We start from the raw sequence: 17,615 nt of genomic DNA, 5'->3' as shown, positions 1-17,615 counted from the left end.
CAAGCCTTCTCTAGAAGGGGGAAAATAGGTCTCTCTCTGGTTTGCCAGCCCACTGACAGAACGCCTGACACCTCAACAAGATGGCACCCTTTACCTTATGATTTATTCACCTTACATTTAGACAACAGCTTGACCATGCCAGTAGTGATACAGTCATGTGATGTTACCTTGACAAAATGCTCATGATCCCTTTCCAGACCAAATAAAATACTTGTCTCCTCCTTGGTGAAAACTGAGGCTGAAAACCCTAATAGTATTCTAGCAGCCTGTGTCGCATCATTTGCCATGGCTTCACCTGATCCCACTTTCTGTAGGCTCCACTCCAGATTGATATTCTCTTTCAGTTATCCCATTACATTCAATGTGAACGTTTTCTTTCAAATGTTGCTGATATTTTGGAATACCTGCCATTTCGGCATTGAAGCTACTTTAACTTGTTATCCAGTTCTTGTATTTAATGGTACCTGCTCGTGGTGTTAGTTTGCTGTCAACACCTGGTACCAGATTGTTCTCTAGTTTTGCCGTGTTTCTGTTTTTTTGTCTGGCTGTGGTATTAGTTTGTCGACTGGTTTGTTAGTGCACCAGCCCCTTCCTAATCCTACAGAGATACCCTGGTGTGAGGATCAGGAAGAACACACTGGCTCAGTAACATAGAAACAAAGAAAATAGGAGCAGGAGTAGGCCATTCAGATCTTCAGGACCGTTCCTCCATTCAGTATGATCGTGGCTGATCATCCAACTCAATATCTTGTTCCCACTTTCTCCCCAAAACCTTTGATCCTTTTAACCCTAAGAGCTATATCTACTTCTTGAAAACATTCAATGTTTTAGCCTCAACTACTTTCTGTAACAGAGAATTCCACAGGCTCACCACTCTCTGGATGAAGACATTTCTCCTCATCTCAGTCCTAAATGATCTATCCCGTGTCCTTAGACTGTGACCACTCATTCTGGACTCCCAGGTCGTTGGAAGCATCCTTCCTGCATTTACCCTGTATTTACCTGTTGGAATTTTATCAGTTTCTATGCCATTCCCTCCTCACTCTTCTAAATTCCAGTGGATACAGTCCTAAATGATCCAGTCCCTCTTCATACATCAGTCCTGCCATCTCAGAAATCAGTCTGGTAAACCTTTGCTGCACTCCCTCCATCCCAGAACATCCTTCCTCAGGTAAGGAGACCAAAACTGTACAGAATACTCCAGGTGTGGTCTCACCAAGGCCCTGTACAATTGCAGCAAGACATCCCTGCTCCTGGACTCGAATCCTCCTGAAATGAAAACCAACATACCATTTGTTTTCTTCCCTGCCTGCTGCTTCTGCAATGCTTGCTTTGAGCAACTGGTGTATAAGAGCACCCAGGTCTCATTGCACCTCCTCCTTTCCTGATCTATCGCAGTGTCAGCACCTGGCTGGTTACAGGTGAGGCATCTTATCGGAGCAGAATAGAGGAAGACAAAAGGCACTTATTAAGATCAGCAGCCTCAGTGGTACCATCAGATTCTGGGAACCAACTGTGAAACAATGCCTGCACTAATGAGTGATGTCGGCTTTCTGTCTTTTGGGGTGCCATTTCCTGATCTCCACCCTCATTGTTGTTTAGTGGTGACTTATTTGGCTGGCAACACAGGTTCTTGAGGAGGTCACCAGCAATGGCACAGAATGAGAGCATATCCTGTAGAGATGAAAAGCTGGAATAAAAACTTTCGACAAGCCTGGCAGCCTCTATGGAGAGAGAGAGAGATATATAGTTCAGGTTGAGGACCTATCAGAGCAGGCCAACATGGAACAGATTTAAAGCAAGTAAGGAGGCAGCAAAATGACTAAAGGGAAGATAAAAGAGGATAAAACAAAGGGAAGGTCTGTGATAGGATGGAAGGCAGGGGAGATTAAATGAACAAAGTGTTTGCAGTCTTAGCTTTCATTAATAGAGGGATTGAGTTCAAGAGCCATGAAGTTATGCTCCAGCTATACAAAACCCTGGTTCAGCCACATCTGGAGTATTGTGTCCAGTTCTGGTCGCCTCATTACAGGAAAGATGTGGAAGCGTTGGAAAAGGTGCAGAGGAGATTTACCAGGATGTTGCCTGGAATGGAGGGAAGGTCTTATGAGGAAAGGTTGAGAGAGCTAGGGCTTTTCTGTTTAGAATGACGAAGGATGAGAGGTGACTTGATAGAGGTGTACACAATGATCAGAGGTATAGATAGAGTGGACAGCCAGAGATTTTTTCCTAGGGTGGAGGTAGCTATTACAAGGGGGCATAGGTTTAAAGTGAGTGGAGGTAGATATAGGAGAGACGTCAGAGGTAGGTTCTTTACCCAGAGAGTGGTGGGGGCGTAGAATGCATTGTCAGAGAGGGTAGTGGAGTCGGCCTCATTAGGGGCATTTAAGCAGCTATTAGACAGGCATATGGATGACAGTATAAGGTAGGGGTGGAGGTTAGATAGACCTTAGGATTAGGGTAAAAGTTCGGCACAACATCGTGGGCCGAAGGGCCTGTACTGTGCTGTACTGTTCTATGTTCTCTGTTCTAAAACAAAAGGGGGCACTAATGGGACAAATAAAGAAATAACATATGGACATGGAGGAGGGCTCCATGGCAACAGCAGAGCCATTGCTACCATCTGCTGTCCAAGAGACGCAGTAGTTATGTGATGAGATTGTTGCTTTCAGTTTTGTAACTAACATCGGCCACTAGATGAAGTGCTGCTCCTCGAGCTTGCGTTAAGCTTCGAATGAAGCGTTTGGGAGGATGAGGGCAGATGTGACACACCACATGGCCTGATGCTAGCTTTTAAACCAAAATGGACTGTGCACATGATGCCCACCCTGCTTCTTGCTGGGTTAGTGGGCAGATTCTCTTCAGGCCTGTGCCCAGATAGCTTCACAGCTCCCCTGGTGCTCCAGATGTTGATGTTTGCAGCAGCTGGATGGGCCAACCCCTCGGCATGGTTGGGATCCAATCTGCCAGGCATTGGCTCATTAAACTGGTGCCCAGATCAACCAGCCCTACTCCCAGTCAAGCGACAGGCATTGCTGTCAACAGTGTCATTGGGTAAAGTTGGCAGAGGCGGGTGTCCAGGCTCTGGTGATTTGCTTGTACAGTTGGCATGAAGGTGGTTGGCACAGGATGACAGCACATGACACTGGCAGCACAAAAGGCCCCATCCGCACTGGCAATTTTCAAACCAGAAATATCCTTTGAACATTGCATTGACCAATCTTGCTGGCATGTCCCCCTCAGTGGGCCAAGGGAAGGGGGCCAGAGGCACCAGGCTTCACATGAAGCTGGACGCCAGTGGAGACTGGCGTAGAGAATGCCCAGCAGCGTATTCAGGTTTGGGCCCAATCATGAAGGGTATAGCTAAGGTGAATGGCAGGTGTCTCTTCCCTAGGGTGGATGATTTCAAGACTAGGGGGCAACTTTCTTAAGTAGAGAGTGGTTCATGTGTGGAATGAACATCCAGAGGAGGTAGTGGTCAGCTTGGACGAGTTAGACCGAAGGGTCTGTTTCTGTGCTCTATGACTATCTGAGATGACACACAACAGGTACAGAAGGGGGAAAGGAATAGAAGCACAAGGTGTGATAAAGTCGGCTGGGAGGAGGCTTGTGTGGAGTGTGAACACCAGCATGGAGCAGATGAGCCAAATAGCCTGTCACTCTGATCAATGTAATTCAGTAGAATTCATTGTAATCTTTAAAAAGGGGTAGAGGTGTCTCTCAACTAAGATTCCACTCCAGCTCATTTACTGGTAACCCTGATGAGCTGTGAAGAGTTATACAGGGCTGGGCAGCAATGCTCCTTGGCATTGAAGGTGTTCAAGTAAAGGGAAGGCACCCCAGGCCAGCGATCATGCCCGAGGCTGAGCTGGTGGTGCCCGGATCTCTGGTCTCACTGGCCAGCATGGCAGAGTGAGTGCTAAAGGGAACGGATGCTGTCTCCTGTTCAGGAGACCAAGCCTGGATCAGTCTGTGGCTTCTTGCACGCACTTGGCCACCAGTGCAATTAATCACCGGAATAAACTGTAATGAACACCGAGCCATTGAGAAAGAGCATGAGATCACACGGATGCCTTTGCTTGAATGAGTCATTCAGGAAATTTATACGCACTCTCGAGGCTGAAGCTGACGAGAACAGGAAATATTTTTGCACGTGACAGGATTTATTTATAGAGGCTCCTGATTCATTTCACTCTGGTAACCTTTTCCCTCCTAGGAAGGGGGAAAGCATTCAAGGCAGACTGCTTGCTTTGAATATGAGAAATCCGAGCAGGAGTATAATATTCGGCCCACTGAGAGCATTCTGCTATTGTGTGTATCAGTCTCTCTCATTCTTACTTTATGTTTCCTGTGTTGATCAAGTGGATTTGGGTGTTTTGTTTTATTTTATTCTGAGGAATGCATGTCACTGGTTGGCCCAGCGTTTATTGCCTATCTCTCATTGCCCCTTGAGAAGGTGGTGGTAAGCTGCCTTCTTGAACCACTGCAGTCTGTGTGCTGTAGGTAGACCCACAATGCCTTTACGGAGGAACTCCAGGATTTCAACCCAGTGACACTGAAGGAACAGTGATATGTTTCCAAGTCAGGATAGTGAGTGGCTTGGCGGGGAACTTGAAAGTGATGGTGTTCCCATATATCTGCTGCCCTTGTCCTTCTAGATGGAAGTGGTTGTGGGTTTGGAAGGTGCTGTCTCAGGATCTTTGGTGAATTTCTGCAGTGCATCTTGTAGACGCTACACACTGCTGCTACTGAGCGTTGGTGGTGGTGGGAGTGGATGCTTGTGGATGTGGTACCAATCAAGTGGGCTGCTTTATCCTGGATGGTGTCAAGCTTCTTGTGTGTTGTTGGAGTTACACCCATCCAGGCAAGTGGGGAGTATTCCATGACTTGTGCCTTGTAGATGGTGAACAGGCTTTGGGGAGTTAGGTGGTTAGTTACTTGCTGCAGATTCCCAGCCTCTGACATGCTGTTGTTGCCATTGTATTTATATGGCTAGTTAAGTTCTGTTTCTGGTCAATGGTAACCCCCAGGATGTTTAGAGTGGAGGTTTCAGTCATGGTAATGTTGTCAAATGTCATGGGACAATGGTTAGAATCTCTCTTATTGGGAATGTTCATTGCCTGGCATTTGTGTGGCATGAATGTAACTTTCTGCTTGTTCCCCCAAGTCTGGATATTGTCCAGACCTTGCTGCATTTGGCCTTGGACTGCTTCAATATCTGAGGAGTAGCGAATGGTGCTGAACACCAAGTGGTGTTTGATGCTTTGCACTGTTAGAGATTTAGGGATGGGCAGGGAGAGTCTTGGGGCAGGGATTACGAAGGTGTGAGTGTGTTATAGGTATTGTGCAAAGGAAAGGGTTGGAGCATGAGGGGAGGATTTGCTGTTTGGACAGCTGCTTGGCCACAGTGCCGTTTTATGGAAGTGCATGCTAAAGTGTGGATTGTTGTGAGAAGAGGATAGGATATGAACATATTGGGAGCAGAGAGATAAGACAGGGGATAGCAATGAGGACAGAGTCACATGGGTGTGTAAGAATTGAATATAATTGGTATCTCATTGTGCACTGTCGTTAAGATACCACAAGGCAAATGAAGTCCTTTGCAAGTGCAGTCACAGCCTCTTTGCACACAGCAATGTAGCAATGGCTCAATGATGCTGGTTAAGCAGCACTGGAGGATTCCTCAGACCCTCCTTGGGATCTTTTACATCCACCGGAGAGGCCCTCAATTTCATATTCCACCCACAAGGTGACACTTAAAATGGCACCAGAATCCTGTTGGTACTCCATTTATGCATTTCCCCACACGTCATTTTTCTTATTATATTAATTTACAGGATGAAGGCATCACTGACTAGGCCAGTATTTATTGCCCATCCCTAATTACCCAGAGGGCAGTTAAAAGTCAACATATTGCTGTGGGTCTAGATTCACATGTAGGCCAGACCAGGTAAGGACTGTAGATTTCCTTCCCTAAAGGACATTAGTGAACCAGATGGGGTTTTTGACAATTGATAGCGGTTGCCGCTAAGCTAGTTTTTTAAATTTAATTTGAAATTGAACTTGTAGGATTTGAACCTGAAGTATTAGCTCTGAAGTATTAGCCCAGGGACAAATGGGATTTTAGCATCTTGACTGGTACTATGTTGGAGAATTGAGTAAAAACCTTTCAATCAATTGAAAGCTAATCCCTGTCTTCTTGTCTACAGACTGAACAATAGTGCTACTTTTCATAATTTTCTAATGCGTGTCAACAGGAAGACATGATCAGTGGGTTAAAGCTTTGTTGGAAATTGCGGGTGGTCCATTCCAACATTGGTTGTTTTCTCAGTGGAAGGAGGCTGTGAACTTTGGGCAGGGGTTGGTCAGGCATCACGGAAGGGGTTAGGGTGGCTGCATTGTGATTGGGACCACCTCTGACGTCAAGAAGTGCAGCCCTCGGGGTGGGCCCATGCAAAAATTTGAAACAGAAATCGATTTTCTGGGTAGAAAAATGTTTTTAAAGATTAGTGAGGAGGATTATGGAACATCAGAACATTCAGAAACCAATGATGTGTTCGAACCAGCAAATCAGAAGAACTGGACTTTGAATTGGCATTGACTCAACAGAGAACAGAAGACTTGCATTTATATAACACCTACCTCAACACACCCTAAGCTTCTTATAGTCAATGTAGCACTTGTTGAAGTGTAAGCACTCTTGTATTGTAGGGGGAAACGCAATGGCTATTTAGCACATAGCAAGCTCCCACATGACAATGACCAGATAATCTGCTTTTTTGTAATGCAGGCTGAAGGACAAATATTGGTCAGCAGCTCAGAGACCGCCACCCCGTTCCCTGCTCTTCTTTGAAATAATACCAGGGTAGCTGTTACATCCACACAGGATTGGCAAATGGAGCTGCAGTTTAACATCTTGCCTGACATATGCCACCTCTGACGGTGCAACACTCTGTCAGAGCTTCCCCTGGAGGCTCAAACCTAGATTAATGGCCTGAATGCTGATTTATGTAATTTCTGAATTGTCCTTTTCTTTGTAACAGGTACGGTAAAATAGTCTCCACAAAGGCCATTCTGGACAAGACAACCAACAAGTGCAAAGGTAGGAGACTGTTCTTTTCCACTGTTTGGTATTAAAGGACTTAGAAGCTTGAGGCAGAGAGCCTTGACATATCTGTCCACCCCCTGCCCCCATTCAGATGCAGACCTATCATTCCCAATTTTGGCATTCCCCGATTTTAAGCTGCGCTTGCATGGAAGGTGAGGAAACTCAGAGAAGCCTTTGCAATTGTGGAGTTATCGTCAGTTCCTTGCTGGAATTCAGGATTGAGTATTATACAGGAATGTTGTGATCTGCATGGAGATGTGAAACAAGGGATGTGATAACTGCACTGCGATTTTGTTTTCAATGCAAGTTTTCAGCCAGTCATCTGAACGAACTAGTTGGATTTGACCGGAGAGCAGCAAGGTGTGTGATAACGGGGAATGCGATCTTGTGCTTTGATTGCAAAATGAGGAGTGAATTGCTCTGGTAACGGTAGTTATACAGTGGGAATTTCTGCTACTGTACTGTCCAAATAAGTTTGCAAATGGATTGATGTTGCTCGGTGAGATGCCAGCGATGCTGAAATGTTCAGACGAAATTCTCCTTCTTTAGAGATTGTGGTAACAACAACTTGCATTGCTATAGCACCTTTGTAGTTTGAACATTCCAAAGGGAGTGTTATCAGCTACAAAATTCAGCTCCAAGTTGCATGTAATGGAGACGGGAGGACCTTTCGGAGGGGACAGAGGTGGAGATGTTAAGGGAGGGGATTCTAGAGCTTGGCACCCAGGCAAATGAAGGCACAGAGTAACTTGAAATCGGGAGGAGCTTGGAGGTTTATAGGGTTGGGTGACTTCACAGAGATGGGGAGGGCAGAGACCTATGGAGGAATTTGGAAAGCAGGATGCAAATGAAAATCAAGACCAGGCTTCAGTGAGTATAGGTGTGATAGCTGAACAGGATTCAGTGTAGTTTAGGATGCAGGTTAGCAGATTCTCAGATGAGCTCAAGTTTGCCGATGAATAAACAGGTTTGGCCTCCATTCAGATAATGATGCTTGTCTTTTTTTTATCCTCACACAGGATGTGGGCACTGTTGGCTACTGTAGCATTTATTGCCTATGCCTAATTCCCCCTTGAGAAGTTGGCAATGAATACCTTCTTGAACCACTGCGATCCGTGTAGTGGAGGAGCACCCTTGGTGCTGTTATGGGAGGGAATCAAGAGCATGATTTGCACTTGAAATGATTTGCATGAACCTCTATTCAGTGGGAGCGGGGCAGGATTCAAAATTGTTGCTTCCTCACTGCTTATTCCAAGGGAAAAGGTTCAGGATTCTCCAGTCATTGCCTTGAGGGTGGAGAAAGGAGGTGAATGATCTGCAGTTCTATTAGTGTGAAGCTGGGAGCTGGCAAACAGCCCGCAGAGCAAAGAGTGCCACAATTCTAGTCTTGGCCTGCGAATAGGTTGTAATTGATGACTTTAAAAACAGCAGGGGCTTTTCTTTCTCACAAAAGTGCATTGGTATTTTCTCTTTCCCCCCCAACACTTCCCCTCCTACACTGCCAACCCCACAGAAAGTACCACTCTCATCCTTAGCGAAAACACAGGTTTGAGACCTTCCCGTGCAATTCCTTGTAGATCATTCTGTTCACACACACACGCACGCACGCACTCTCTGGCCTTCACAGGCCTCACATTCCTCAGATTCTGGCTGTCTGTTGATCACTGGGAGAGGTCACAGTGGACAACGCTTGTTGCGGAGGGAACCAGAGAGAGAGAGAGAGAGAGAGAAAGCATGCAGTAAAGTTGTCTGAAACATTTAACCGCATCTGTGCGAGTATTTATGCACATAGAACTCGGTGTTCTTCCAGCAGCATTTCCTGTTGAGGTTGGCGAGCCAAAGTGAGCTGGGGGGAAGGGAAGAGTCAGTTCACCTTCAGTCCTCCTGAGGGTGACCAGTGGGGGCCATTTTAGAATCTACAACGGTCCTATGGCAATCCAAATAAAGTTGCGGTGATTTGAACTCAATGCCCTGGGGGCAACGTTTGTGGTAGTTAAAGAGCAAATAACCTACCACATGTCCCACAAATCGTCGCCATGGGAATATTGCTAGATTTGACCTCTGGCCTTCCATTCTCCACACACCACCACCCCCTCTAGACCCTCCTCCACATTGTTGCTTTCTGTCCACTGTTTCTGGGAATTCAGTCTGCTTGAAACCGTTGGTTTTTCTTTCAAATTCCAAAGCAATATCTCTCTCATATCGTAGTACTGAATTCAATGAATTGTTTTTACAAAAAAAATTGTTATGATTTAAAACTTTATAAGATCTTGGCAGCCATGCATGCATGTTTTTGGGGTAAAAAAGTATGACCTTTTTATTTAAACCGTGGCTCAACGTTGCCATCCTTTACAATGTCCATTTAAAAGAGCAAGTGCTTCTCAGCTGTTTGACTGAGGGAGCTTCGCAACCCTGAGCTGGCCTGGCATCTGCACATCCAGACTTTCCAGGAGGGGGTGAGTGCACTGATCAGGAGCCAAGGTCCTGCCACATTTACTGTCATGCCAGAAAGGTGTCAATGTGAAGGAAGGAAATGTCAGAGGTCAGTGGTGATGCCTATGTAGTTTGCCAACACTCAGATTGTTGTGTTGGAAGAGGAGTGGTATTATAATATTAGTGCATGTCCAAATCTCAGCGTGTTTGAGAACGCCAAGGCCAGGGTTGGAGAATTCACGTGTATCTTATATAAAATCTTAGTATGCAGTCAGTTTTCTATGAAGGGTTGATGATGGAACAGTAAATTCACTGACTAATGCTCTGGGGATATGGGTTCAAGTCCCATCACACCAGCTGGTGGAATTTAAATTCAATTTGTAAATCTAGAATTGAAAATTAATCTCAGTAATGGTGACCATAGTTGTTACAAAAGCCCATCTGGTTCACTAATATCCTTTAGGGAAGGAAAGTGCCATCCTTACCTGGTCTGACCTACATGTAAGTCCAAACCCACAGCAATGTGGTTGACTATTAACAGCGCTCTGAAATGGCTCGAGTAAACCTTTCAGTTCAAAGGCAATTAGGGATGGGCAACAAATGCTGGCCCTGCCAGTGATGCCTCCTTCCGATAAGACAGAGGAGCAGAAGTAGGCTCTTCAGCCTATCAAGTCTGCTCCACCATTCAATGAGATCATGGCTGATCTGATCATCCTCAACTCAACTTTCCTGTCTTTTCCCCATAACCTTTGATTCCCTTTAAAAAATCATAAATGAATAAAAATAATTTGGCTCTCATTCGATAATGAGCTTAGATTACTGCTGATTCAAACCTCGTTTAAATAACTCCACAGAGGCCGGTATCCCATCACCCTTTATTTACACATGGAGAGCCTTTGACACTGATCCAGCTTCCTCAGAACCAGCTCTCAGAGTGAACACACCCTCTGACCCTCCTGTTTATATCTGTCAGCCAGGGCTCCCTGATTGGACCAGATTAACAGCCCCAATCAGGGAACTCATATTCTGTGAGGTCGACCTGGCTGACCTCGTTACAATCACTACATCTCTCCCCCTCTGAGGCTGAGGACATAGGCCAGTTATTTTTCTTGTAGCTCCTCCTACAGTGTTTAAGCACCGGGTCAGGTTCCTCTGACTCTGCCTGTGGTAGATGCGGCGTGTAACGTGCAGTAGGTCGCCTCTTGCGCCCGGAGCATCTCGGAAGAAATTCACTGTTCTTCAGGCAGCAAAGGCATCGAGGCGGAGACATCCACCGTGTCCATCTCAGATTTTGAGGTATCTTCAACGCTTGAAGGAGGGGGAGAACCCATGAGTTTTGCCAGCCTTTCCGATTGTTCTGAGGAGCTGGGCACATGTTGCTCCTGCCACATTTGCAAGCTTGCAGCTTTCATAGGTCCACATGCTTGTGCAGGACTGCCACACCTACTCAAACTTTATACGTCACTTGACCAGACCTCATGCTGACCATGCCTCTTACCCATGCAGGGCCATTCCCATGGTTCCTACACCAAATTTCATTCCCTGAAGTAAATCTCTCGCACTTAGCAGTGTTTTGTGTCTGACCTTGGTGTTCCTGATGCTGTTTCACCAACGCACACCCCGCCCCCACCAACCACCACTACCACCAGGTCTGGGAACATCAGATTTAACCTGGTGCGGAGTCCTCTCCCCAGTAGAAACTCTGCTGGAACTATCCCTATAGTTTCATGAGGGGTGGTCTGATAATCAAATAGTAACTGGGACAATTTGGTATATAGTGACCCTGTAGGTTGTTTCTTTAAGCCTGCCTTCAAATTTTGGACTGCTCTTTCTGCCAGACCATTGGATGATGGATGGTATGGAGCTGTCCTTATATGACGAATGCCATTTGACTTTAGGAAATACTCAAATTCCCTGCTGGTAGACGATGGCCTGTTATCTGTGACCAACACTACTGGGAGTCTGTGTGTTGCAAAAGATGCATGCAGTTTCTTGATTATCGTCCCCGTCTTTGACGAATGAACTCTGTGCACGCTCAGCCACTTTGAGTGGCCATCCGCAATGACTAAGAACATTGAGCCCATGAAAGGACCTGCATAGTTGACGTGTAGCCGAGTCCAGGTTTACCCGGCCATTCCCATGAATGTTGGGGAGCTGTTGCTGGTAATTTTTGTCCTTGTTGGCACTCTGGGCACTGCCCCACCAACACGACTATGTCTGCATCCAGTCCTGGCCGCTAGAAATAATGTCTTGCCAACATCTTCATTTTGGAAACCCCTGGATGACCCTGGTGGAGTTCAGCCAGTATCTGGTGGTGATCTTTGCTCGGGACAATCTCTCTTGCTCCCCATAATAATATGCCGTCCTCTACTATGATTCGGTCTCTCTGGGTCCAGAAAGGTTTCAATTCTGGTTGTGACGGCCCTTTTGTTTCCCCCATCACCACCAACTGTTTCAGTTTTGCCAGGACTGGATCTTTTTGCGTTCAAAGTCTGATATTGTTAGCTGTGACTGGAAGTGTGTGCAGAAAATTTAAAACCATTATTGACTCTTCCATTGGTGGTACCACCGGTGGTGTATCTGCCAGCAGGAGGCAGGTCAGTGCATCTGCAATCACTACTTGGCCTCCCAGTCGGTGTTCCAACTTGTAATTCTACGCACCTAGTGTTAGAGCCCAGTGCTGAATTCGGCAGTACTGCCTTGTCCTGTTTAAGTCGACCCAGCAGAGGTTTGTGGTCCAATAATTCACAAATTTACGTCCGTAATGGAACTTCCTGACTCCAAATATGACTGCCAAACCTTACTTCTCTGTCTGGGCGTATTTATGCTCTGCATTAGCCAAAGTCCTGGATACATACGCTATTGGACATTCGGCTCCATTAGGCCACCTGTGAGGTAATACTACCCAGATGCTGTACAGGGAGGAATCGCATGTCAATACCAGATCTCGCTTGGGATCATAGTGTGCTAACACTTTAGAAGATGATAGCTGTTTCTTCACTTCCCTGAAAGCTATGGCATGGCCAAGCGACTATTTCCAAGGCTGACCCTTTTTTAGGAGTGGATGCAAAAGTGACAGGATGGAGGTCAGGTTATGTATGAATTTTCTGTAATAATTCACCAGCCCAAGGAAAGACCTAAACTCCGGTACAGACATGGGAGACGGGGCACACTTGATCACCCCCGGTCTATCTTCAAATGGATATAACCCAGTCTTGTCAACTCTCTGGCCCAAGTAGGTCACTTGGGGTGCCTGGAACACACATTCTTCCCTTCTAAGGCGTATGTCCACCTGGGAGAAATGTCTAAGAACTGTGTCCAAGTTCTTTAAGTGCTCCTTATTGGTCTTCCCTGTTATTAGGACATCATTCAGATAAATGGCGACCTGGGGTAGACCTTGTAAAATGTTCTCCATCATCCGCTGAAAAATGGCACAGGCTGATGATACCCCAAATGGCAGTCTCATATATTGGTACAAACCTTTAGGAGTATTAATTGTGGCATACTTCTGGGAATCCTCATCTAAGCGCAATTGCAAGTACGCACGGCTCATGTCCAGCTTTGTGAAGGGCAGCTCCCCTGCCAGCTTTGCGTATAAATCCTCTGTGCGAGGGATTGGGTGTTTATCCAGCTGCAAAAAGTGTTTTACTGTTTGCTTAAAGTTCTCGCAAGGCGAACCAACTTGTTGGGCTTCACAATCAGTACGACTGGGTTCTGCCCATTCCACGAGCTGTAATGGTTTGATGATTCCTTCGCGTTCCAGCTTTCTGACTTCTGCTTCTATTTTTGCACATCTGGCAAATGACACTGGGTGGGCCTTGCAGAATCGTAGAATTGCTTCCTGGTCAACAGACAAGGTGGCCTTGGCCCCTGTGATAGTCCCTAGACCTTCCTGAAAAATGTCCAGGTATTTAATTAGGACCTCACTCAGGCAAACATTTTCTAATCGAAAAATGTGGAACCACTTTAGGTGAATTTTTCTCAACCAGGTTTGCCTCATCAATCTTGAGCCCCAGCCTTTTTCCACAATCAGTGGTAACTGAACCAGCTGCTTCTCATAAGAGACCAGAACTGAAGTTGTACCCTTTATCTGTAAAGGTTCCAGGCATAGGTTCTCAGTCTAGCCAAGGTCTTGTGCAAATTTAAGGGTTGGAGTCCAGAACGAATTTTGTTGAAGACTGGCTCTGCAGTCACTGGAACGGCCGCACCAATGTCGACTTCCATTAGAAATGGATGACCATTTAACCAGACATAGGTGGACTTTTCAGGGTTTGCACTCCTGGATACCGGCTTCTGAGTTCTCTTGCTCCATTTAGGTCTAGTGGGACTCCTTTGCTGTCTCGAGTCCACATACCAGCAGCAACTATAGTGGCTTATTGGCCTGGATCCTGGAGATTGCCTCTGCCAGTCGTCGTCACCTAATCAAAAATCCCGATATGGATTTCCCTGGTTCTCGAATTGCCGAGTAAAGACGATAGTGTCTCAGAATTAGAGGAGGCTTGGTGTTGTAATTTTCCTTAACTAAATCTGTTAACTCTTGAAAGGGTCTAGTATCTGGTGCCTCGGGGCAAGTTAGGCTCCTAATAACCAATAAAGCTGTGGATCCACAAACTGTCAGGGGAATTACTCATTGCTTTTCATCTGCCCCGATTTCATTTGCCCCGAAAAATAATACATTCTTCACACATACTGGACCCAGTCTTCAATGGCAGCATCAAATGAGTCAAGCTTCCCAAATAATGGCATGATTCAAGCAATGCTTACCCCCAACTCAAAGATAACTGTTGCGAGCAAGTTTCTTCGGGATGTGCTTTACTCTCATCACCACTGAAATAACTCCCCAAAGGCTGGTATCCCGTCACCAAATCACTCTTTATTTACACATCAAGGGTTCTTGACACTGATCCAGCTCCCTCAAAACCAGCTCTCACAGTGAGCAGAACCTCTGACACTCCTGTTGAAATCTGTCAGCCAGGACTCCCTGATTGGACCAGATTAACAGACACAATCAGGGAACTCATATTCTGTGAGGTCTTACCTGGCTGACCTCGTTACAATCACTACACTCTTCAAAATGCCCGTGTTTAAAAACAGGTTTATAGTACAAAAAAACCAAATTTGTTAATCTTTTGTGTAGAGTCCAAAGTTGCCAACTACAGGGTCTCAGTTTGTTTCGCATAAAAATGTGGTGTTTACTCACTCATTTGTCTAATTACTGCAAACCTCACCCTCAATCTATCCCTTAGATTTGCAAGTATAGAAAGAATCTGAAGAATATTAAACCTAACATCTCTGTCTTTTAAAATAAATCACCAAGATAGATCCCATGATGGATGAAGCTGACTGACTTAATACTAAAAAGCTAGCACCACCACTATGGACCAAATGGCCTTTTGTGGTGTGTCATTCTGGGATTCTTCTCTTGGAATACTGGTCTAGCCAGGGATGCCCATTTAAAAAAAATTCACTGATGTTTGACCTGCCCACTCTGCATGTGCAAAATAATTTAAGAGGACCGCACGTTAAAATGCACACAGGCTTGACTCAACAAAGCAAAGTTTGAGCTTTTGGTGATGGAGTTTATCCTTCCTATGGGCCATTCTGGAAAAGTGAAACGAAAGGAGACACCTTGTTTCCTCTCATTAATTTTCTGGCTGTCATCATCCCTTTCCACTTTCATGTTTGCCAGGCAGCTATTGGTCATGTTGTACATGAAGATTTGTCCAGCTCAATGTTTATCTGCTACACAGACGATGCAAGTGGGGCTAAGGAAGCTGCTGTCATTTGATCTCCAGTTTTTGGCTCCTGCTGTGCCCTCCCCTCTGACCCCCCACCTCTCTCCCTCCACTTTGGCTGGAATTTGCTCCCTGGGTGCCATCCATCCATGATACCTCACCAGGGCATCTAGGCAGCAGGGGCCAGTTTAAGAAACATGCATGTACTGACATATCATCACACGTCAATGGGCACTGGAACCAGCATGTCAACACGTACTTAAACATGGTATTTGTCATGCAGGCATGCACATAGATGCACCATGGGCGTGGACAAACATTGGCACAAGTGGATGTGCATGCAAGTGCACATAGCCACGTGTGCACACATGCAAACACATGTAATCATGCAAACACCTAATCATGCAAATGCACGCAAAGATGCGTGCATGCATGCAAATGCATGCAATCTCACAAGTACGCAATCATGCATTCACATGCAATACACAATCATGCAAACATATGCAGTCATACACACACATGCAGACACATACAATCACACAGACACATACAATCACGCACACATGTATGCCCAAAATACGTGTAATCATGCATGTGTGCATGCAAATGCAAACAATCATGTGCAGACACACAAGCACATGCAATCATGCATACAAACAAATAAACATGTAATCACATGTACAAATGTGCAATCATGTGTGCACACAAACAGATGCATTCTTGTACACACAAGCAATCATGTGCGTGCATGCCCACAATACAAAGAAACCACAGACATGTCACTCGATGATAAATCTGAAGCAAGAATCATGACTTATTTTTCTCCTTCTCTCTGGTTCAGGATACTGAGGTCAATTGTATCAGGTGTCCTGCTCAGTTAGTGACAGACCAAGGCCCTACCCTGGGACTAGCCCAGGCCATGTCCCTCTGCTGGTTAGTGCTGAACCATCAATGGAGGCCAGAATGTGCACCCCATTTACTTTTGCTCCTTTCAACATTGCCTTGTTACAGTCAAATGAGGATTGGATTGTAAAAAGAAGGAAGAGAACCTGACCCAGTGACTGATGTTTCAGTACATTGCCAGCATCTGACCTGGAGCCTCTTTGATCAGCAGCAAGCTGTCAGAGGTTGGTTCTGGAGTTATTGTGCAGGCCCTTCACCTGCCCACTGTGTGTCTGGGAAAGTTGGGGCTGGAGAAAGGGGCATTACTGATTGATAATGAAGAGTGACAACCATGGCTTGTTTTTAAATCTCTGGAGTCCAGATTTTATACCTCATTCTGGGCCTTATGTTCCCTTTGGCTGTATCAGTCTATCCAGGCAGGCCCAGCTAGCCTTGGTCATGGTCATGGCTGAATTTGGAACATGTCAATTTAGGCCTGTTGTTGAAGCTAGCTTGGATGGACCGGTATCTATGTTTCCTATTGCTACGACCACCAATCTCTGCACAGTTTGTTCGATCATTCGTACCATAGCTTTTGTGGGGCCAGCAACATTGTCTTGTTTCTTCTCTGGCTTTCTTGCCACTCAGTTTCTGCTTCACTTGTTGCTAGAGAAAGGCTGTTGGGTCTTTGTTTCCCCTCTCCCTGGACTGTGCCGCCATTTTGATTCCTGAGCCTCTCCTGGTGATCGAACCCCCTCATTTGTCTTGCCGTTTATCCGACTGATTCTGACTGTCCTTCACCACATCCACACTTCAAAGCTGTGCTCTTTCTCTCACCTTCTTAAGACTCCACTTTAATCGCATCTACAGAATGTGACGTTCTGCACTAGTAACAGTACTGGGTGTTTGTTCAGGCTTCTGCCTATGCTTTTGGACTTCTAGCCAAGGTACTTAAGCCTCTTTTCATGGCAAGGAATTTCCTGCTCTTTAGGGCCCTGTGTTACAAACTAACCCGGTGGTGAGTTTATGGTGGCCTCATATTCTTTTAAAAATGACATCAGGTTTGGCCCACCAGAATCTTAAAATGTTTATTTCCGTTTCGAAAACTGGTAATCTGAGTGAGATATGCTTTCATTTAGGGAAAAGAAGAGATCTTGACATCACAGGAGATCCCAATGGGCATAAACCACGATCCACTTTTCTAATTGATGCTCAGAGGTCAAAGGTTTAACATCTGGATGTGTGTGATGCATTCTGGGAAAGATGGCATCTCTTGTGTCCACCTCGTAATCTGGCCAGAACTTTCCGGAGAATTTTGGCTCCGAAGCAAAATGTCTGTCGGATTTTAAGCATGAAGTGAGGATTTTCAGGATTTCTTTTTTTCTCCTGTTTAGTCCAATGTCAAATTCTCTTTTGAGTGATAGCAAGTATTGTTATTTGGGGTAAAAGTCGAGATA

General features: G+C 45.6%; 1 protein-coding gene across 4 annotated transcripts in view; it reads left to right on the top strand.

Annotated features, from left to right (window-relative positions):
• Positions 1 to 17,615, top strand: part of LOC109926570 (RNA-binding motif, single-stranded-interacting protein 2-like) — a 109,693-nt gene that overhangs the window by 22,512 nt on the left and 69,566 nt on the right. For all 4 annotated transcript variants that reach the window (XM_048618930.1, XM_048618928.1, XM_048618929.1 and 1 more), the window contains exon 2: positions 7,044 to 7,102. In XM_048618930.1, coding sequence (XP_048474887.1) covers positions 7,044 to 7,102 — 59 coding nt within the window. The remainder of the gene's footprint in view (positions 1 to 7,043; positions 7,103 to 17,615) is intronic.

This window comes from Rhincodon typus, chromosome 41 (genome assembly GCF_021869965.1).
Source record: "Rhincodon typus isolate 14 chromosome 41, sRhiTyp1.1, whole genome shotgun sequence".
NCBI lineage: Eukaryota > Metazoa > Chordata > Chondrichthyes > Orectolobiformes > Rhincodontidae > Rhincodon > Rhincodon typus.
The sequence above is the reverse complement of the archived record's forward strand: the minus strand, read 5'-3'. Positions and strand labels throughout refer to the sequence as shown.